Source organism: Phascolarctos cinereus, unplaced genomic scaffold (assembly GCF_003287225.1).
Source record: "Phascolarctos cinereus isolate Bilbo 61053 unplaced genomic scaffold, phaCin_HiC Scaffold_5;HRSCAF=322, whole genome shotgun sequence".
NCBI classification, from domain to species: domain Eukaryota; kingdom Metazoa; phylum Chordata; class Mammalia; order Diprotodontia; family Phascolarctidae; genus Phascolarctos; species Phascolarctos cinereus.
This window is the reverse complement of record NW_027555958.1, coordinates 223,687,465-223,711,061: the sequence shown is the minus strand read 5'-3', so window position 1 is coordinate 223,711,061 and position 23,597 is coordinate 223,687,465. Positions and strand designations below refer to the sequence as shown.

Here is a 23,597-nt window from a genome sequence, read left to right as displayed (position 1 = left end):
AGTTGATGATGATACTGATGTTCTAAACCTGGGTGGCTGAAAGGATGGTGGTCCTCTCACTAGAAATAGAGAAGTTCAGAAGTAGGGTGACAGGCTTTTTGGGGAAAGATAATGAATATTCTTTTGAACGCGTTTAGTTTGTAATGCCTTCCTGACATCCAGTAGAAAATGTTCACTAGGCAGTTGGTAACATGGGAGGAAATAAGACATTGTCATATAGTGGAAAGAGAATTAGATTTGAAGTCAGAGGTCTTGGGTTTGAATCCTGCTTCTTCTATTTCCTCGTAGTGTGCCTTGGACAGGTTACTCTTCTCCGGGCCTTGGTATCCTAATCTATAATACAAAGGAATTAGATGATCTCTAAGGGCCTGTGCAACTCTAAAGCCTATGATGAAGACTATAATATGCAACATGAGACCTGATAAGAAAATAGGTAGGATCAAAGAAGGCTTCATGGAGAAGGTAGTACATGAGCTGTTCTTGTCATTGCTGCTGATGTCTTTTCATTCTCAAAGAGGACCAAGGACATCACAGTGAGTTAGAATTTAGATGAAGGGCAGGATTCAACAGGTGGAGAATAAAATCTAGATAACTAAAAAATGGATCTCATAACCTGTGTACATGCATGGTTTTTATACCATTATATGCCTGACCCTAGAGAAAATTCTGGAGCGGGCCATAGTTTTAGGTGATTATAGTGTCATAGTGGAGAAAACAATGGATTTGGGGTCAGAGTTCACGTCCTCACTTTTTTTTTTTACCAACTACTTGTGTGAGGTGAGCACGGAAAATTCAACAAGCTTTTACTAAATATTTACTATGCGCTGGATACTGTGCTAAGCTCCCAAAATATAGGTAAAAGAAGAAAGACAGGCTCTGCTCTTAGGAAGCTTGCATTCTAAAGGGGGAAGACAGTACATAAACGGAAGCAGAAAAGGTGTGTGTGGGGGGGATACCAGGGACCATAGTCTGATAAAAATGAAGGGATGGCTGGCTTGTGCACCTTTCTCCTATGGAGATTCTGGGAGGAGCCCTCCAATCAGAGGGACAAGTCAAAGGGTTTGAGGGTTCTTCCCAGGCATGAATTCCAGGGTTTGAGTGATCTCTCAAGATGGGGAGTAATTTCCCTTCTTTGCACCTCGATTTCCTCATTTGTAAAAAGAGGAGGTTGGTTTAGTTTGGATTAGTGGGACTCTCTTCCAGTTCTAAATCTACAATTTTATGACTTCATGCCACTAAAAATGCTGATTATTCATTGGTTCCAGATATCAGTCAGCTAGATAATGAACATAACGCTTCTTTCAAATCTTACGCTGCTATATGGATCTCAGTCAGTTATTTTATTGTACTATGTATTCCAGGAACTTATTTTTAACTCTCCCTCTTTCTTCCATGTATTTTAAGATCATACACTGATAACCCTTATCCAAGAAGAAATGAATTCTGGACCCTTTCCCTAAATTTCTGTGAAAATTCAGAGCAAGACCTAGCTCGTCATTTCAATGTTTTCATGGATTTTTTTCATATTTGCCTTGCTCAGACCTCTTCTATAATACACTGATCAGTTCAATGTACTTTCTCCCACCTGGTGATAAGGAGTCTTACAGAGGTGGAAAATCTGAAAGTAAACAAAAAACCCTACTTTAATTAGATATGTATGACAATTAAACATAGCACTGTCCTAATCAATTCATACTCATAGTATGGTATATAGTCCAGTAAACTCACCAGTGGCCACAGTCTATGTAGTAGTTAATTGCATCGTGGTCTTGTATATGTCTATTTTTTTTGTCATAAAAATAAGAGGCTGGATTAGACAAATCTCTTCCTGTGTCTGAAAGACTAATTAAAGTGAATGGCCAACTGGCTAGGGCCATTCAATTTAAATCAACAAATATTTATTTTTTCTAGGTTCTAGGGATATTTCTGGAGTTACTGCATTCTCTTAGTTCAGATTAGATGTTGAGAGGAAAGGAGGATGAAATAAGGCAATGAATATTTAACAAAAGAGGTTTACTTTGCTTTAACCCAGCAAGAATATGCACAAGGATTAAGAGGCACTTAGCTTCTCTAGAAGCCTTGTCTCCCTCTGGAAATGCATCTAGTCGTCAGTATGTCATCAGGATAGAGTAATTTAGGTGATTTTAGATACATAGCAATTCTGAGAGGTTCAAACTCCATGCAGCTGGGAGTTTGTGTGTCCCTAGGTAACCAAGATGCTGCATCAGGGAAGCCGGGGCCAATGAGGCTCCTTTTTTCCTGAAGGCAGCTTGGTCTAGAGCCTACCCAATGTTATCTAGGATAGTAACAGGTGGACGGCAGGGAAGGGGACTTTGTAGGTCAATCAGGCTCCTGGGGGTCAGTCAACTTTGTCTTCTTTTAGGTAAAGCCTTATCCCAAGAAACTGGAAATGAAGGGAAGAGTTGCTTTAGAAAAATACTGATCCTATCACTGATACAAAGCAAAAAACCAGCCTCTATCATCCAGGAACCATACAGAGAAGTAAATACAAAGTAATTTGAGATGAAAGTTAGCACTAACCATTGAGGCAATCAGGGAAATGGAAAGTGCTTAATTCGTGTCATCATCCCCTGTGAAGGAGATGATGATGATGACATAACCATGGTGATGTAGTAATTGTACTGATGAAAAGAGTTTCCACAAAGACGGTGTCTCAAATGTACCAGAAGTGGGAGAAGTGGTGATTTCGGGCAGGATGCTTGAATTCTATTCTAGCACCATACCTGTCGTTGGGGCACAGGATTGAGTGCCTCTGTACCTTAATGTCTTCACCTCAAAAAGGAAGTACTTGAACTTGTACTTTGAACATTGGACAAAGCGATTAGTTGGGTCATAGGCATAATTTGTTTTGAGCTCCTTGGAGCACAGACATTAACCAAATACTAAGAAAAAACATCAGGCATTTACACAGCTATTCTGCTCTGAAAATTCTCCAGGAAGTGCCAATAGGGTTCCATTCTTTGGAGGTATGCTGCTCATCTGCTCTACATTTTAAATCAGTATTCTCTAAATTGTAGAGGATTTGGGTGATTCAGTCACTTCCCCCCCAACAACTTTTCACACACTTCTCTTGGCTCAGTGTACGTCTTCCATTTCCCTGACTTTTCAAAAAGGTTATGGGAGAAATATTTCCTCTCCGAGTTCATGTGGTGGGTAATTGCTACCAAATATATATTTACCACAGTGCAGAAATTATGGAGGAAAAAAAATTAGGTGTTATTATTGTGCTCAAGCATAGGTTCAGGCCTCAGAGAAAACCTGAATAATCATTAGGATTCTAACAAGGTTTCTTACAGAAAAAATCATGTCAGAGTGACAAAGAAAGAATTCATTTGCATATTGCAATCTTATGCCTTCCTTCCTCTTATGCGATAAGAGTTTAAAAGATGGATCCATAATCCCATGCTTATTTCAATGTCATAAAAGTTGAACAAACTGAAACAGAATCATAACCTCATACATTTCCTAAGGAAACAAACTCCACAGGCAAACTAAGTCAGTTTACAGATTAAACTATATTTAGAGGATTACAAATAGATTGATTGAGAAGGAGGATTTACACATTTCCAAGGAGTGGGGAAAGTTGAGATTCTTCCTCTGGCTTTTTACCAAAGAATGCTTAAGGCTGTAAGTATTTACATTCCATGGGGACAGCTTTTGGTCAGGTGAGGCTAAAATTAACCAAGGTTTGCAGGAGAAATGGCCCCAAGTCCAAATAATCAAAAAGGAATTCATAAGTTTCCAGCCAAAAATAACAATAATCTTATATCCAACATTTATCCACCTGTGCAATAGTCAGTCCTCTGAACATTAAAGATTAAAAAACAAGGTTAGAAACTTATCACAGGGTGGTTTCTATCTGAATTTCGTTGAACATAAGCTCAGAAGAATGATGTATGCAGCTGTGTCAAAACCACATAGAAATGGGGCCACTCCATCGGACAGAAGTGTGTGCTACAGTTACTCAAAAATAACACTCGGAGATTTTCTAGGTATAAAGTGAAAGATTTATTACGTTCTCGTGAGAAGCGGGGGTCTGCTTTGTCCAGCAGTCCGAGCGAGGCGAGGCACAAGGTCATAACAAAGGTTACATAGTCCTAACGCAGAGACACCCACCCACCACTGGCTGCAAACTCCCATTGGACAGGAATTTCAGCCTTACAATCTAAAACGTGAAAATCTACCCCAGAAACAAGGAATCTCATTATAATACTACCAATCCTAGCTATTTTATCCTTATTTAGCACTAGCCATTACCTAATACTAATGTAACAGTACAGATCATGTGTTTTTCTAGGAACTTGAAACTTGGGCCTATTCAGGCTAGCGTAACCGACGTTGAGTTTGTAACAGTCTACAAACTGTTACACTCAGTCCATCTGAGAGATCTCACATTGTCTCACTCGGAAGGATCTGGCCAATACATGTTGACTTAGTTTTAAAATGTAATGGTGTCTATGCTTGAAGTAAAAGTTATCTGGGTTTAAGTCTTATCTCAGATACATACAGGTTATATGACCCTGAGCAAGTAAGTCATTTAAAGTCTCATTAACCCAGGCAATTCTGTAAGTTTCAGAGCTGGTGCCAGTCTGCCTTGGTAGAGGGAACTTTTTTTTTTCTTTGGGAGTTCTCTATACCAAAGAAATTATAGTTCTGGTTAAAAAAAGATGACAGCTCACATTTGTTTAGAGCTATAAGGTTTGTAAAATAAGCACAGTCTGCAGAGCTCTACCACAACCACTTGTCTGTGCCAATTAAATGATATTAATACCTTCACCTGGATTCATCTTTTCTTCCCTCCAGGTGAAGAGATTCATGCCTGAAAATGGTATCTGCAGTGATCACGTTCTGCTGTTTGCTATTTTTGGCCACAGAGTGCTGCCACCAGAGACCAAAGCTCCATCTGAAAGTAAGCTTGTAAACAAGAACCATGAAAACTCTTCACTGGCCCAGTCCTCTAGCAAATCCTAAAGCTGGGGTCAATAAATAGATGGCAGGGTTGCTCATGAATCCATTGCATGTTTTCAGAAAGTTTTCTGGGGATTAGAAATTCACTTAAGTTTTAAACATTATCAGGAAGTAAACAAGGGAAAGTTGAGCTGAGAGAGGGGAAACAAAACAAAACAAAAAACCAAACCATATGACAGAGGGCCAACATGGCAATGCAATAAACAGCAAGTGGAATGCTGCCAGCTAAGAAGCCCACAGGGAAGTGTGTGATATAATGGAAGTGCCAGTGGACTAGGGGGTCAAGAGATCCGGATTCCAGGTGTGGTGTTGATATTTACAAGCTATGTGACATTTGGCAAGTTAATTTACTTCTCTGGGCCTTAGTCTCCTCCTCTATAATGAGGGGTAGGCCTGGCTGACCACTAAAGTCTCTTTACCCTTTGTGTTCATTCATCATTCTGAGGAATCGAAGGCATATTCTGTGATATTTTGTAGGCAAAATTAACTTTGTATTGTTCAGGGAGAGGCTCATTGGTCATAGTATCATGACTATGCTTTCCCAGGGAGACAATGTCCACCAAAGTGCTATTTGTACTAATTGGACACTTAGAGATCCCAGCCCATATGAAGGAGCAATTTGTTTGTAAATCATGATCATATACACATCTCCTATAGTTTATTACACTTTTGAGATTTATTGTTTAGGAAGTGCTTTCCTGTAGGGTCAGTGGTGCAAGTTTTATTATACACATTTTATAGGTGAGGAAGCTGGGATTCTGACAGGTGAATTTATCCAAAGACTTGTCTAATGTCACATGGTTAGGAGGGAGGCCTTCTAACTCCTAGTCAAGGAGGTAGTATGGTGCAATGATGCGGGCATACCCTCTGGAATCTGAACATCTGGGTTCGAAACTCACCTCTGATGCTTACCTGGATGACTTCAGGTTAAGTTATTTACCCTCTCTGGGGCTCGTTTCTTCATCTGTGAAATGAGAGGTTTGGACCAGGTACCTTGTGAGCTCTCTCCCAGTTCCAATGCAATTATTCTAATGTTACTTGGTTTCAGTTTCCTTAGCTATGAAATGAAGGGCTCAAGCTAGATGCCTTCTGAGGTCTCTTCTAGCTTTAGATATTTCATCTTTTTTTTTGTTTGAACCTCTTTTTTAAAAAATGGTTTAAAAAAATTTCCCCCAATTACATGTAAAAGTATTTTATACATTTGTATTTTATAAAATTTTGAGTTTCAAATTTTCTCCCTCTTTCCCTCCTCTTCCCCCTCCGTTAAATGGCAAGCAATTTGATCTAGGTTATGTATGTCCAATCATGTAAAATATATAATCATTTAGTCACTTTCATCTTATTATTACTGATCTTCCTCGCCTCAGTTTTGTAATCTGTAAAATAAGTGAGTTGTACGAGATGCCCTCTGAGGTCCCTTCTAGCTCTAACTATTATTCTGTTATTATTGTCCTCCCTGTCTTCAGTTTCCCCATCTCTAAAATGAGGGAAGTTGGGCTAGATGCTCTCCAAAGTCCATTCTGGTTCTGTCTATTATATTTGTTGACCTTGTTCTCAGTTTCCCCACCTGTAAAATGAAGGAAATGAACTAGGTGGTTCTCAGGGTCCCTTCTAGCTTTACACCTATGGTTTTATGATCCAAAGCTATGTTGTTTCCTAAGCAGCCCTGTGGAAGAAGTATATTATATAGTATTCCCAGCACCAAAAACAATCTTTCTTACCTCAGTGACAAACAGAGGCAAGGTAGGAGAACATAATAAAGAGCACATTTGGGAATTTGTGTTTTTCAGGTTGGTGACATAACTCAAGGTCTGAAAGAAAAATCAAAGACCAGGGGCTTCCAAGGTATGTAATTGGGGAACATTCTTTACCATTCCAGAAATCAAGAAGGATGTGGGAAAGCAAAGCAGGTCCCTGACACCCTTCAGTTGGGGAACAAAAGTATCTGGGTTTTTAGAGCAAATTGAAAGTATTTTTCCTGAATTTATTAGTAAAATATTTATTCTTAGCATTCTGCCTTCTTTTGCAGAGTAGTCAGTGAAATGAGTGAAGTCATGTTGAGTGGAAAGAGAACACGGTTTGGAGTCAGTGAGTCTTAATTTGGGCTCTGACACTTTTTACCCATATAACCCTGACAGATTTACTCTAACTTTTCTGAGCCTCAGTTCTTTCACCCATAAAATGAATGTAATAATATTTGTGCTACCTACCTTATAGGTTTAACATGAGCTTGAAAGGGGCACAATAAAATAGTGTATAGCATCTTTTTAGAGTGAGGAGAGGCTGCAGGAATAATTTTATAGATAAGGAAACTGAGACCCAGGGGAAGTTAAGTGACTTGCCTGAGGTCACACTGGTAGTGTCATCATGGAGACTTGAACCTTCATCCTTTGGCTTCAAACCTCTTTTTCTTTTTCAATGGTCTATGAAAATACTTTGTAAACTCTAGTTATGTGAATCTATGTGGTAGTTGTTGCTGTTATTGTCATCATCACTATCATCATCATGGGTTAAAATATACTTTAGGGAATGAGACAAATGACTATTACCAAGGATGCTAAAGTAGTGAGCTGTCTAGACCCAGGGGAATAATAATAGTAATTAATAATACTAATAATAAAATGATAGCTAGCATTTATATAGTGCTTTGTTTTACAAAAACATGTTATCTCATGTGTTTCTCGCAATAACTTTATGAGATAAGCACAAAGTGCCTTTAGAAAATTATTATCCTCAAATTTACAGATGATAACACTGAGGCACAGTGTGGTGAAGCCCAGGGTCATTACACTAGTAATCGTCTAAGGCACCAATTGAACCCTGGTCTTATTGACTCCAAGTCCAGCATTGCTTCCACTGTACCATGCAACCTAATAGGTAATAGTTTATATTAGTTAACATAATAGCTACTATTTTAATTTTGTAAAATTATATATGTGCACATATTTTATATATAACTTTATAAAATTTAAATTATAGTTTATAAAATATAAATTTATACAAATGTTTACAAAATATATTATGTCATATTATATATAATTATAGTACATACATATACATGCATATGCATAAACATACACATGTGTATATATATGTATGTATGCACATATACAGATTATATATATATAATATATATATATACACGTTTGTATACGTATGCATTTGTGGATAAATAGGTAGATAGATGGATAGACAGACAGACAGACAGATAGATAGATAGATAGATAGATAGATAGATAGATAGATAGATAGATAGATAGATAGATAGATATAGATCATTGTCAACCAGGAGAGAGGTTAGTGAATTGATCAAATGATCTGTCTTTGGACCAGTGCTGTTTGACATTTTCATGTCTGACCTGGAGGGAGATACAGAGACCATGTTTTTTTCTTTGTTTCTCAGATTTACAGATATCTCAAAGCCCAGAGTCAGAATTGGTATATTGGATGTTAGAGTCAAAATCTGAAAAAATCAAGTCAAGAAGTATTTGTTTGTTTTTGGCTAGGAGATGGGGATAAATGACTTGCCCAGGGTCACACAGCTAGTAAGTGTCAAGTGTCTGAGGCTGGATTTGAACTCAGGTCCTCCTGACTCCAGTTCTGGTACTCTATCCACTGTGCCACCTAGCTGCCCCAAGAAGTATTTATTAAGTGGTTATTAAGTACCAGTCATTGTGCTAAGCACTAAAGATACAAAAAACCAAAACAAAACAAAACCCAGTCCTTACCCTCAAGGAACTCACTGTCTATAGAAGAGATAACATGCAAACAATTGTGTACAAACAAAATATGTTTGTGCACAAGTGGAGATATTCTAAGAGGGAAGGTACTAAAATTAAGAAGGATTAGAAAAGGCTTCTTGAAGAAAATAGGATTTTTAATTGAGACTTTAAGGAAGCTAGGTGGCCCAGAGGATAGAGTGCCAGGCCTGGAATCAAGAAGACTCATCTTCCTGAGTTCAAATCTGGTCTTAGACACTGACTAGCTGTGTGACCCTAGGCAAGTCACTTAACACTATTTGCCTCAGTTTCCTCATCTGTAAAATGAACTGGAGAATGAAATGGCAAATCACTCCAGTATCTTTGACAAGAAAACCCCAAATGGGGTCATGGAGAGTTGAACATGACTGATAAAAGACTGAACTGAACTGAACTGAGAGAAGGCAGAATGTGAAGATGAAGAAGGAGAGAATTACAGACATGTGGGATAGCCAGTAAAAATGCATGGAGTCAGGAGATTTAGTGTCTTGTGAGAGGATCAGCAAGACGACTAGAATCACTAGATCACAGAATATGTTGAGGGGAGTATAAGGTATCAGGGCCAAAGGTGGGAGAACCTGGGGCCTTGAGGACACTTGTAGGCTTCTAGGTCCTCGGGTGCAGCCTTTTGACTGAGTCCAAGTTTTACAGAATAAACCTTTTATTAAGAGGATTTGTTCTGTGAAGTTTGGATTCAGTCAAAGGGCTGTATTTGAGGACCTAGAGGGTAACATGTGACCTCGAGGCTGCAGGATCCCCATCTCTGAGGAGGGTGACTGAGACTATGAGAAGACTAGAGACTGTATCGTATTTGGATCAGTTGTTGGAATTGGGAATGTAGCCTGCAGAAAAGAAGACTTGGTAGGGGCATCATTACTGTTTGTAAGCATTTGAAGCGCTCCCAGATAAAAGGATTAGACTTGTTCTATTTCCCAGGTTTGTTTTGAGGAAAAGTGCTTTGCAGACCATAATATATGTTGTTTTCTTATAACTTAGCCACAGAGGTTGCCAATTATAGAGACAGGTTTCAGCTAGCTCAAAGGAAAACTTTTCTGACAATCAGAGCTGTCCAGAAGTAGAATAATTGGGGCAGCTAGGTGGCACAATGGATAGAGTGCTGGTCCTAGAATCAGGAAGACCTGAATTCAAATCTGACCTTGGACACTTTTCTAGGCAAACTCATTTAACCTCTGTTTGCCTCAGTTTCCTCATTTGTAAGATGGGGATAATAATAGCACCTACCTCCCAGGGTTGTTTTAAGGATAAAATGAGATGATGGTTATAAAGTGCTTAGCATATTATCTAGCACATACTAAGCATTACATAAATGTTAGCTATTATGATTATCATTATTAATAGGGTAGTAAATACCCTCTCTGTGGAGGTTTTCAGGCAGAAGCTGAATGACCAATTGTTGTGGACTTTGTACAAAGGATTCTTATATGATCTCCGAGGTGTCTTCTAACTCTGAGATGGTAGAAAGAACCACTGTTTTAGTGGCAGAAGTACCATGATGGCATGGTGTTTGTTTTGCTTTGTTATTTTTTTCCCTTGCTTCTGCGTGTCCTCAGCCACCTAGCAAGTTGGTATGCAGAGTAAGAAAGGCAGGGCCTTTTCAGCTAGAGCAATTTCATTAAGAAGATAAAGTGCTGGCCTTACAGTCAGAAAAACCTTTGTTCAAATTCCACCTCTGACCTTACTAGCATGTGCCTATGGACATCCCAACCTCTCTGAGAATCAGTTTTCTCATCTGTAGTATGGGGAGAATAATACCTGTTAACACCTACCTGAAAAGGTTGGTTGTTAGGAGGCCTGAGTGAGATGATGTATGTAGTAAAAGACTGTAGAACTCTCAGAAAGCTATGTGAGTGAGAGCTATTATGAGCTGGCTATCTGCGACAGTTGAACTTGAACAGGGGTCTTCTGACTTGTATCTTACAATGCCTTGGAGATCAGGCAAAAATAGCTAGCTGCCTGGCTTTTGGTAATGCTGGTTGGGCGTCTCTTCTTTCTCCTCAGGGCAGTGCCAAGGCATCTGTATGAATGGCTCCGGCTGCAAACAGTCCTGTGAGAAGCCTTTCCGTGGAGAAATAGGATTCACATGTAATAACAAAAGGTGGCAAAAATCCATTGAGACATGCACAAGTCTTACCGTCCAAACGCTTTTTCAGGTGATGGCATGTTTCTTACGTTATTGGGTATGGGCCAACGAAAGGTAATGGTAAGAAGTTGGTGGGAGGAAGCTGACCTTATCAGTCTGGAGAATAATTACACCCCAAGCTTCATTATTAAGCTTTTGTGAAGCATAGGTAACCTTTGATGCCATAATAGAGATATTTCTGATGGGCTCAGTCTAGTACTGCACTGGGAGGCTACTTGGCATAGTGAATATGGTATTGGACATTAAGCTAGAATGTCCTGAGTTTGAATCCTTCCTCAGGTATTTATTAGCCATGTGACCAAGGGCAATTAATTTGACTTCTCTCATCCTCAGCTTTCTTATCTGTAAAGTGTGAATATTAATAGCACCTACTTTTTATAGTTATAAAGGACTTGTGAGAACCAAATAAGAAAATATATGTAAAGCACTTTGCAAATCTTAAAGTCCTATGTACATGTTAGTTACAATTATTATTATTATTATTATTTTTTGGTGAAGCAATTAGGGTTAAGTGATACAATTATTCTTTACGAAAAATCTTAAAATAAAGTTTGTCATACACCAATACTCCCAGTCTTATCCTACAGCTAGCCCTAAATCTCCACATTCTTCTTTCTTTCCTTCTTGATCAGGCTTCTTCTCCACCCTTCTGCCATTCAATATCTTTAATCTCTTGCTATCAAAATTTGCTTTCAAAAAAGAATCTGAAAATGGCAGAAGTGTAAAGAGTTGTTTCTTCCTGGAGCAGCTAGGTGGCTCAGTAGATAGAGTACTGGGCTTGGAGTCAGGAAGACTCATCTTCCTGGGTTCAAATCTGGCCTCAGATATTTCCTAGCTATGCGATCCTGGGCAAGTCACTTAACCCTATTTGCCTCAGTTTCCTCACCTGTAAAATGAGCTGGAGAAAGAAACAGCAAGCCACTCTAGTATCTTTGCCAAGAAAGAGTCAGACATGACTGAACAACAATGCCCACATATATACCCACACACACATACATATGTATATATGTGTGTGTGTGTGTATATGTATGTATGTATGTATGTATACATATATATATATACACATACACACATACAAACGTGGATAATTTGCATTACATTTATATATAATGTACATATTACATTAGATAAATGGATAGGTATGTTGTGGGCTGAGAGGTTGAGAGGTTGTGACCCCTCAAAGACTGAATTACATGACGGGTCGTCTGGAATGAATTCACTGACTCAAGCATTCTTTAAGTCAAGGTGGCAAAGTTTATTGTTACGTTTTTCAGTGGGCAAGGATTCTTAAGGATTCCTGCAACCTTAGAGAGGTACAGTTAAAGTTTATATAGGATAAAATACAATAAAACGTGTGCCAAATATGCTAACTAGGGGATTCAGGGTGGGATTAGGGAGTGATTAGTTCTTAAAGAAACATGCACTTCTTGTACCTACTGTGCAAGCGTTTTACCCAGAGTTCACTAGGAAAAGTCCACAAGGGGAACCACAAGGAGGTGTGGTTTTAGGCCTGCTATGTCATTAAGTCAACCAGAGTTCAGGGTAACTGAGAGTTGTCCAGTCTGCCACCAATCAATGTCTTGTTTGACAAGATAGATGTAGGGAGTATACATATGTCTTAAGTCTAGAATACAGTTAATGAGGAGCCCAGGATGTAGATAATGAGGTAGGGCAGTAGAATAGTATAGTAGTGGGTAAAAATGTCTTTATGACCCAGTGCAAAGCCAGTTTAAACTAATAACTCCTTCAGGTGCTGTTTGGAACTGCACCAGGGAAAGAGATAACAACAGTCTTGCTGGGGCACACTCATGAGTAATTGCTAAGCACAACATCCTTGGGCTGGGGAGAAACTGTCAGGGATAGCGTTTCTGAGGCTAGGGAGAAATTGGGGTCCAAGTACAAGCACCCAAACACAAGTACCCAAGCACCCCATCAGATAGATAGATAGATAGATAGATAGATAGATAGATTGATCAAAGTCTTCAGCTAAAGGAATGAAGTCCCTTTATTTCAGGTACCAGTTGGGTGGGAGGCAATGTGGAACTTTGGGCCAGGAGGATCTTCTTTTTTACTCCTGATCCCACTTCCCAAAGCAGTTGCATGTCTACTTTACCCATTAGTCAAGTTGGCCTGAATTAGTCTGACCATGTCTTTCCTAGCAGAAGCCACCAAACTTTACCTACAGGGAACTAGACAAAATATTTCCAGGGAGGCTTAAGAAGTATGTTGATATTGGCGAGCTGAGTAGACACAAGAGAATACAACAGTAGTGATAGTAGTAGTAGTAGTAGTAGTAGCAGCAGCAGCAGCAGTAGTAGTAGTAGTTATAGCTAATATTTAATTCTACCTTTCATACATGCAGGTATTATTATATATATGTACAGACTTACTAGGATTGGTAGGGTATGATCTCTTTATTAGTCATTTGAGCATGGAACGAGAGACTGATGCCTCAGAGGGATGCAGAAAGTTAAGACCTACTTTATATCCTTATAGCCAGTTCTCAGCAGTCAGCCCCTTCCTCCCACTCCCCACCTCCACCCCAGCCTCTGCTTATCCTGCTGAAGCACGGACTCTCCTACTTCATTTTCTGATATTACAGTGAGGATTGGTGCTGGATATGAATATGTCGCAATTACAAGGCACAGGGCATAGAGAATTTTTTTTTCAGGAATATAAATTTATTTATTTTTAGTTTTCAACATTCCCTTCCACAAGTTTTTGAGTTCCAAATTTTCACCCCATCTCCCCCGGCCCCCCACCCCAAGATGTCATGCATTCTGAATATCCCTTCCCCTACTCTGTCCTCTCTTCTATCTCTCTCCCCTTCTCTTATCCCCTTCCCCTTCTATTTTCATGTAGGGCAGGATAGACTTCTGTACCCCATTTCCTATATTTATTTCCCAGTAGCATGTGAAAACATTTTTTTAAACATATGTTTTTAAAACTTTAGGTTTCAAATTTTCTCTCTTCCTCCCTCCCCACCCACCCTCATTGAAAAGGCAAGCAACTCAATATAGGTGGTACATGTGCAGTTATGCAAAACATGTCCACAGTAGACATGTTGTGAAAAACTAACTCTATTTCCCTTAATCCTATCCTGCCCTCCCATTTATTCTGTTCTTTCTTTTGACCCTGTCTCTCCTCAGAAGTATTTATTTCTGATTAACCCCTTTCCCAATCTGCCCTCCTCTCTAACATCCCCCTGCTCTCTTGTCCCCTTTCCTCCCTATTTTCCTGTAGGGTAAGACATATTTCCATACCCAATTGAATGTGTATGTTATTCCCTCCTTAAGCCAAATCCTATGAGAATAAGATTCACTCATTCCCTCTCACCTTCCCCTCTTTCCCCTTCCACTGTAAGAGACTTTTCTGGTTTTTTTTTGTGAGATAATTTACCCCATTCTACCTCTCCCTTTCTTCTTCTCTGAGTATTATCCTCTCTCATTCCTTAATTTTATTCTCCAGATATGACCCCTTAATCTTCAGCTCACCCTGTGCCCTCCATCTATCTATCTACATATACATACAGATAATTTTTTTCCTCCAACTACCCTGATACTGACAAAGGTCTCATGAGTTATAAATATCATCTTTCCATGCTGGAATGTAAAGGGCATAGAGAATTTTTAAAAGTTCTTTGGTACTACTACTATCCACAAGTGAATGGAGAAACAATATACATTGTTTTTTTGAAATTTGATGTCAGAGAGTCATTACCACAGGGTTGGCCACAGTATGATGACTTATTTTGGCTACAGCAACCCCTGAAACAGGATGGAGTGGTGGAGGGAGCACCCACAACAATGAAATTGTATATCTAGAAAGTATTGAAGTGAGATAGCAAATTAACAAGTGAATAAGCTTTTAACTTCTAAGTATGTGCCAGGCACTGTGCTTGGTGTTGGGAATACAAAGACCAAATAAACAAATAAAAGGAAAGAGTCCAGGCTGTTAAACTCATAGTCTAAAGGGAGAGACAACGCAAACATCTATGTACAAACAAGATATCTATCTATCTATCTATCTATCTATCTATCTATCTATCTATCTATTCAGGATAGATTGGAGATAATCTCAGAGAAAAGGTGAATCAGGTTAAATTCCCAATTTTTTGGAAGTCATAACAGCCTATCATTATGTATTATATTTTACATGCTCCGTATTTTCTTTTCTTCACCTAAAAAGAATCATGGTTTAAAAACTATTACATTAATTTGAATTAATTAATTTCATTTTGAGAATTAAGAATTTTGGGCAGTCATTGAAATATTGCCTAATCTGGGCCTAATTCTCTGTCCCAGCAAAAAGATGATTTTATACTTTGTGGGTATATGATAATAATAACCAGATACCAGTAAGATCTCTTTTCTGCAGAAGGCAATGACTATTTTTGGTTTTTGTTTTTGTTTTCCCATAGGAGACCAGTGGAGTTTCAGTATATGAACCGAGCTTAGCTGGTGGCTCACGGTTTTCTTCAACTATGTTACTAAATCCAGCTAATGAAGAGCTCATTGAATCAGCAGCTCAAGGCATCCGGAAGAAGTGTCCAGATGATTATGCCTGTATAATCAATGGTGTGAAGTCTTCAGAACCTACATCTGGAAATATTGCCTTCGTAGTTCAGTTGCTGAAAAACATATCCATGCAACTGTCTGCAAATGTCAACCGGAGGAAGATGCAGGTATAGCTTTCTTTATGGTAAAATGTTATCAGCTGTATTTCTCAGAAGGGCAAGTAGGTGGCACCGTGGATAGAGTGCTGGGCCTGGAGTCAGGAAGACTCCACTTCCTGAGTTCAAATCTGGCTTCAGATAACTTCCCAGCTGCATGACCCTGGGCAAGTTACATCACCCTGTTTGCCTTAGTTCCTCATCTGTAAAATGAGCTGGAGAAGAAAATGGCAAACCACTCCAGTTCCTTTTCCAAAAAACCGAGATCTGGTCATGAAGAGTCTGTCAGGACTGAGAGGACCGAACAACAATAAAAACTAAGTAGGTTGGCCTTTAGTAGCCTTTTATCCTTCTCCTTTTAGCACCTAACTTAGACTCAAGCTTGCTCACTGCCCCCAGGGGAGGGGTTCTATTTTGTATTCCATTAGGCCTTGCTCTCTCAGTCCTCTGTCATATTTGGAAAGAAAGCCCCAATAAGGTATTCATTGATGACTGCTTAAGTTATAACTTCTCCCAAGAATGTTTATATTTTAATAGGGGATTCATAGACCAAAAGGTCTTCAAGTCCGGTGAATCACTCCCTAGTAAAATTTGGCTAGTTGAAAGGATTATCCCAATTCTCCAGGGATTCATGATCTCTTAAGGTTGGTATTCCCTCCAAAGAAGCAAACTGCCACCCATACTGTGGGAGACTTGTGCTTATCTTCCTCTATTGCCATGAGCAGTACTAAGAATTACTGACCAGGTTTAGCAGGGAGGTATGCCATTGTTTTGCTTTTAAATATGAACTTATTTGGGGGAAAGAACCCTGGACTAAGAGACAGTGGAAAGAGATTGCTGAATTAGGGGTCAGAGGACCTGAGTTTGAGTCTTCCTTCTACCTATGTGACCTTGGGCAAATAACAACCTCTCTGGGCCTTGGTTTCCTTAGTTTTAAAATAACAGAGTTGGACAGGGTGTCCTCTGATCTTTTACTTCTAGAGCTGTCATCTTATGAACTTAAAATGAGTCAGATTTAGTCCAATGTTCAATCCTTACTGGGCATGTGATTATGGTAAGGTCACATAAAACCAGCAGGCCTCAGTTAGCTAAGTTATCTTTAAAATGGGGATGAATAAGGGGCAACTAGGTGGTGTAGTGGACAGAACTCCAACCTTGGAGTCAGGAGGACCTGAGTTCCAATCCAGCCTCAGACACTTGACACTTACTAACTGTGTGACCCAGAGTTAAGCTACTTAACCGTGATTGCCTCACCAAAAAGGAAAATAAATAAATAAATAGATATAGATAGATAAATAAATAAAATGGGGATGAATGACAATAACACACATCTCACAGGGTTATTGTGAAACTCAAAGATATAATCTCTGTGAAGTTGATGGGTAAAGTGTAAAAAGGTGCTGAACAAGTACGATTTATTATAATTATTAATTATCTCTTGTCTCTATTGGCAGAGTTTCAGCACAATGGCTAACCATGTCCTGGACAGATCAGTCATCTCCAATTGGGCCTTCATTCCTGAGAGGAGCACTAGTTCTGTTTTGTTACAGTCAGTGAATTCATTTGCCAAGAATCTCACCATCGGTGATGAGCCTGAGAATATTGCAGATGAGCCCTTCCTTCAGACCAAAGCCTTTAGAGTCAGCCACAATACCCAAGGGAAGAGTTTTAATTTCTCTATGAGGGTGACTGATGGTCAGGAGGATGTCCAAGGGGTAGTGTTCATCCCCTGGAAAGAGCTACAGAAGCTCCCAGCTCCTTCTCAGGCCATTAGCATTGCTTTCTCAACCCTGGGAGAAATTTTAGAAGAAGCTCATTTGCAGAATGAGAGTTTTCCCAGACAGGTGAATGGGCTGGTTCTCTCAGTGATCCTGCCAGAAAACCTGAAGCAAGTCTTACTCACTTTTGAGAAGATCAATAAATCCAACAATGCCAAAGCTCAATGTGTAGGCTGGCACTCCCGGAATAGGAGGTGGGTCAAGGAGGCCTGTGAAACAACAGTGGATGTTATGGACAAAGCCATGTGCCGCTGCAACTACACCAATTTCCTGATGTCCTTCTCCATTCTAATGTCTCCTAAGACCTTAGCCAATAAAACCCTGGATTACATTACCTGCATTGGCCTCAGCATCTCCATCTTAAGCCTTATTCTGTGCCTGATCATTGAAATCACAGTGTGGTCCCAGGTGACAGTGACAGAGATCTCATACATGCGCCATGTGTGCATTGTAAACATAGCCACATCACTGCTGATTGCCAATGTGTGGTTCATCATTGCGTCCTTCTTTGATGGCACGGCACGAAGTTACAACTGGTGTGTAGCAGTGACATTTTTTAGTCACTACTTCTACCTTTCTCTGTTCTTCTGGATGCTGATCAAAGCCCTCCTCATCCTCTATGGAATACTGATTGTGTTCCGCCGGATGATGAAGTCTGCTATGATGGCCACAGCCTTTTCGGTTGGCTATGGGTGCCCTCTGGTCATTGCTGCCATTACGGTTGCTGTCACAGAACCAAGAAAAGCTTATGTGCGGCCCCAGGCCTGCTGGCTCAACTGGGACAACTCCAAAGCTCTTCTCGCCTTTGTCATCCCAGCACTGACCATTGTGGCAGTAAATCTCATTGTGGTTTTTGTTGTGGCTGTCAACACTCGAAGGCCTTCTATTGGAAGTTCCAAGTCTCAGGATATGGTGACCATTATGAGGATCAGTAAGAATGTTGCTATCCTCACCCCATTGCTGGGACTGACTTGGGGTTTCGGAATAGCCACCCTAATAGACGGCAGCTCCTTATTGTTGCACATTATCTTCGCCTTACTCAATGCTTTCCAGGTAAGTAACACAAACCAGGGAATATATTTCTACTACTCTGAGTTGCAATTATGGGTGTTTGATAACTGCTAGGTGTCTTTGTTCATCTCCTTCCTTCTCCCACTTGGTTCTGACCTTCCATTTTCTACTGTAGTCATTATTTCTCTCTAGTGTTGTAGCTACAGATGCAGCTGGTGGCTCAGTGTGTAGAACTCTGGGCCTGGAGTCAGGAAGACTTGAGTTTAAATCTATCCTCAGAAACTCAAATAACTGTATGACCCTGGGCAAGTCACCTGACCTCTGTTTGCCCCAGTTTCCTCATCTGTTATACAGGGATATTAATAGGATCTTCCTCTCAGGGTTGTTGTGAGCATCAAATGAGATAATAATAATTCTAAAAAGTGCCTGTTACATAGTAGTTGTTACATAAATGCTTATTCCCTTCTGAGTAATCTATACAAGAAATCTTTACAAATGTATTTTGCTGAATGCTGCATAAAGCTTTTTATTACTAGCCTGGGGGGTTTGTTGTTATGTTATGATTTGGATTTATAAAGCCAACCCTCTAGGATTCTTATTATCTCCTAGGTACTATGCCTGTTATTCAGTTTGCTGACACCAGGGATATAGTGATACCTGAATTACAGCTTGGGGGTCCATACAAAGGGATCTCTAATAATTATGGATAAGATATAGAAAGAATTGAGTGTATCTTTTTATCCAACTCTGCTTTGAAAGACATATAACTTTTACTAAAGTGGCAAAGTATTATCAGCACTAAAATTCTGAATTAGTAACTAGACAAAAGTAATACAAGATATCCCAAAAGTCTTAGTGCGGTTGCAAGCTGTTACTTAAATTAATTAAATGTATAATTTAATTATTTAATTAATGTTAATAATTAAGGCTATAATAAATTAATTAAATTAAGCTTAGTCCCCTCAAGAGTAATATCAAAAGATATATCAACACCCAGATAAAATAAAGTTTATTACTTTACTCATTGCTCCTTAACCATTTTGAAGGTATTCTTTTCCCTTTTGCTACAATCTTCTCTTACTTAATATACTTCAGGTGTTATAAGCCTTGTAAATTGTTTATTAGCCCTTGGAGTTAAAAATCCCTTGCTACCATATTCATTGCGGTAGCTATCTGTTATCTTGGATTTTCCCTTCTTTATCTAAAACATTAATTTACTAGAGGGTTTTGTTTTTTTTTTATTTTCAGAGCTATCTATTTTCCTTCCAAGTGATTCGGCAAAAAAATAAAAAAAGACATTACATCCATATTTTTCCAGAATGCCTTCTGTGTTACTATCCTCTTCCAAGATTTTCCTCAACCTGATTCTCTTTTCTTCTCATTCCATCTTTTAAAATCTTTCCATCTTCCACCAGATCTCTGTCACTATCACTTTGAATGTATGGTTCACAGTTCTCAGTTAGAAGGGACCTGGGAGGTTAAATAATTGTACCCTTGCCTGTGCAATGCATAGGTCTCCCACTGCATCCTGGGCCATCTCCAGTTGTCCTGACTGATATCTGGCCACTGGACCCAGATGGCTCTGGAGAAGAAAGTGAGGCTGGTAACTTACAGCTAATGGTTTCTCTCCTATCTAATCCATTTTATACATAGTTATCATATTTTCATTTCTAAAGCCCAGTTCTGACCATGTCATTCCTCTCCTTCAGAAGCTTCACTAGCTCCCTTACGTCTATAGGATAAAATATAAACTACTCCATTTGGCTTTCAAAGCCTTTTGCAGTATGTATCCACCCTACCTTTCCAAACTTATTTCACATTACTTTCCTTCACACACTTTGTTTTATATAAACATGACTTTCTATCTACCATCTCCATACCTTTGTATAGTCTGTCCCTAAAGTATGGAATGGAAATATGCTCTGTCCTCACAACATATGCTAATTCCTCCCAATAGAATATAAGCTTCTTGAGGGCAAGGACTATTACTTTATTTCCCAGCATCTAGCACAGTGCCGCTAGGTACTATGAATGAAAGGATGAAGTATGTCAACTCTCATTGGAGCCTGCGTAACCTTTCAACATAAGATACAGCTCCTAATTCTTGACTTAGTGACTAAAAATCATTGTCAGCTTTTGGAGAAAAAACAGATGCATACCCCCCTCCCCCACATTTAATAATATTGGCATTTCCCTCAAAATCTTGTAAACTATATGTGTGTGTGTTTGTGTATATGTATATGTATATATATATGTGTGTGTGTGTGTATGTGTATATACACATACACATTCAATTCAATATTCAAATTCATATACATATGAAGTCATACAAAATAAAATCACATAAATTAAAACATATAACCAAATCATAATATATAACATAACATAATATAATGGGATATATCATAATATAACATGATATGATATATATGATATAATATAATAAGACAATTATAGCCAGGGAAGAAGTTACTCTATTACAGGAATAAAGGTAGCCTCAAAGGAAAAAAAAATCCCACTTTTTTTAAATTTAGCAAATGGTATATCAAAATCTGACTACTATTTTCCTTGAATATAATTTTTTAAAAAAAGAGTCCTATGAATCTTAACCCCAGAACCATAAATTCAGAAATTTCGATGCCTGGGGCCAGTAGCATTAAATGCATACCCATAAATCAACTGTAATTCATGATATGAAAATAATACAAGAGGCAATTAAAACAAATTTAGTTGAGTGGGAGGGGAGTTAGTTGCAATAATAGCTCACAGATGAGTATTATTAACAATGCTTGTTATCTGTTGGCTTTCTATTTTTCTTGCTAGTTAAGAGTTAAACACCGTTGTCTGTATGCTGTTGAGGGACTGCAGGTGGTGCTGACATGTAAATGTAACAAATTAAATTGTGCATTCTTTTAATGTTGTTATTTGAGTTATTTGAACCCTCTACATTTTTGTGCCCTGGACCAAAGCTCCAGTTGCTTTGCCCTAGTTATGATTCTGGGAGGCATCAGAAGGGGACATGGTCTGGGAGATCTTTTCCCTTGTTCTTACATACATTGATTGTTGTCCTAGGGGTTCTTCATCTTACTGTTTGGAACCATTCTGGATCAAAAGGTAAACTTTGTCTACTTCATACAGTGGACTTAATTTCCTTGCTTGGGGATTGCAGCAAATCTTACAGAGACCTAATTAAAGTTCAGGGGTGAGTGGACAAAAGCCTGAGTATATCGTTTGGGGGTGGGAATTGGGAGAATGGGAGGGAGTTAGGGGAGAGAGGAAAATTCTTTTTGATTTTTACTCAAACAACCACTAACTGCATGTGAATATAGGTAAGGACAAAGTGAGAAACGACATGTAACCAGTGTATGCAGGTTACTTGTGCTTTTGACAGGGTTATTAAATGATGAATTGGATTTGGAACAAATCATTGGATTAGAGATCTAGAGTTCTTATACTCAAGTTGAAGCAGGGCATATTTGGGTCTTGTGGGTTTTACTCTTCCCTAAGCTTTCCAATAGACTATTACTGCCAGCAATTGATTTTTCCTTTGGTTTTAGACAAGAGAAGCCTTGAAAGTGAGGATGTCTTCCCTGAAGGGGACATCAAGGACAGAAGAGGTAAGTAAGCCTCCTGTCTTTTCTTCATAACATCATGGAGTCTGTGGACCTGTGGGACAGAAAAATAGAAGGCAGCCACTGTATTAAGTAGACTAGTTTAATGCTCAGATTTTGCTGGAGAACAGAATCTTTAGTGTTTGAAGACTTCTTTCATCTTTTTATGCATGAATCCTGTTTCTCTCAGAATCATTCCTTCCAACTCCAAATTGATTGGATCTCAAACTGAATGCATTCAGTGCTCAGCAAAGAGAATCTTACCCCCATCCTCCCCTCCACCCACCCCAGTACTCATCCCTGTTCACATATGACTCTCAGCCATAGTCTCTCTCCCGAGTTTCAGTTCCAGACTGCTCACTAGAAATATCTATCTGGGTAGAACTCCAGCCTTGGAGTCAGGAGGACCAGAGTTCAAATCTAGCCTCAGACACTTGACCCTTACTAGCTATGTGACCCTGGGCAAGTCACTTAACCCCCAATTACCTTACCAAAAAAAGCAAATAAGAAATATCTATTTGGATGTCTTATAGGCATCTCAAACTCAATATATTAGAAATAGAGCTTATCTTTTCCCTGAAACTCACCCCTCTTTTGAACCTCTTTCTAGTCCCCTAGGTTTGCACCCTCAGTTCTCCATCCCTCATCCTCTTATTTTCAATCCAAAGCCAAACCCTGCTATTTCTACCTTTACAATATCTCATGTACTCAAGTTCTCTTTGTCTACATGGCTGCCATACTATTTCAGGCCCTCATCACTTATCATTTTTATTATTATAATAGCCTCCTAACTAGTTTCCCTGTCTCAATTCTCTTCACTCTCCAGGCCACTCTAAACACAACTGCTAAAGTGGTTTTACTGAAACAATGTTCTGACAATATCACCTAATGAACTCCGATGGTGGCTCATTGTTAACTCTAGGATCATATACAAATACCTTTTCTGGGCATTTAAGCTCTTTAGAACCTGGCTCCAATCTGTCTTTGCAGACTTATTATCTATTACTCCTCTTTATTTACTCAAAGGTCCAGGCAAATTGACTTTCTTGCTGTTTCTTACATATGACTTTCTCCATGCCTTTGAACTGGAATGTATCACCATGCTTGGAATACTTTTTCCTTGCCTTTGTCTTTTAGAATAACAGTTTCCTTCAAAACTCAACATTAGTGCCACCATCTACATCAAGCCTTTCCTAATCACTCTGGTTTCTAGAGCTTTCCCTTATAGGGGCAGCTAGGTGGCACAGTGGATAGAGTGCTGGACTTGGAGTCAGGAAGACTTGAGTTCAAATCCAGCCTCTGACGTGGACTAGCTGTGTGACACTGGGCAAGTCATTCAACCCTGCTTGCCTCAGTTTCCTCATCTGCAAAATGAGCTGCAGAAGGAAATAGCAAACCACTCTAGTATCTTTGTCAAGAAAACCCCCCAAAAGGTCAGAATGTGCAGGGCTTGACTAATTGACTAAATAACAACAAAATTCTCCTATTAGTTTATCCTATATTCATTTATATATAGGTGTATGCTTTTATATCTTGGTGTCTACAATGACTAGCACAGTGACTGGTACCTAGTAAGCACTTAATAAATACTAGTTTATTCGTTGAGTAGACACTTAT

The 23,597-nt window shown here is 39.1% G+C and overlaps 1 protein-coding gene across 1 annotated transcript; it reads left to right on the top strand.

Moving 5' to 3' along the window:
- Nucleotides 1-4,846: 4,846 nt before the first annotated feature.
- ADGRF4 (adhesion G protein-coupled receptor F4) lies at nucleotides 4,847-23,218 on the top strand. The gene is made up of 8 exons (XM_078156774.1): nucleotides 4,847-4,930; nucleotides 6,780-6,834; nucleotides 10,767-10,918; nucleotides 15,329-15,592; nucleotides 17,035-18,411; nucleotides 21,442-21,483; nucleotides 21,927-21,986; nucleotides 23,126-23,218. The coding sequence occupies exons 1-8, from the start codon at nucleotides 4,847-4,849 to the stop codon at nucleotides 23,216-23,218; spliced, it is 2,127 nt and encodes a 708-aa protein (XP_078012900.1).
- The last annotated feature ends 379 nt before the right edge of the window (nucleotides 23,219-23,597 follow it).

Coding starts and splice junctions, on each gene's coding strand:
- ADGRF4 (XM_078156774.1), top strand. CDS start 4,847: ATGGTATCTGCAGTGATCACGTTCTGCTGTTTGCTATTTTTGGCCACA. Junction 15,593..17,034: donor TCAACCGGAGGAAGATGCAG/GTATAGCTTTCT, acceptor CTCTATTGGCAG/AGTTTCAGCACAATGGCTAA. Junction 18,412..21,441: donor CCTTACTCAATGCTTTCCAG/GTAAGTAACACA, acceptor TTGTTGTCCTAG/GGGTTCTTCATCTTACTGTT.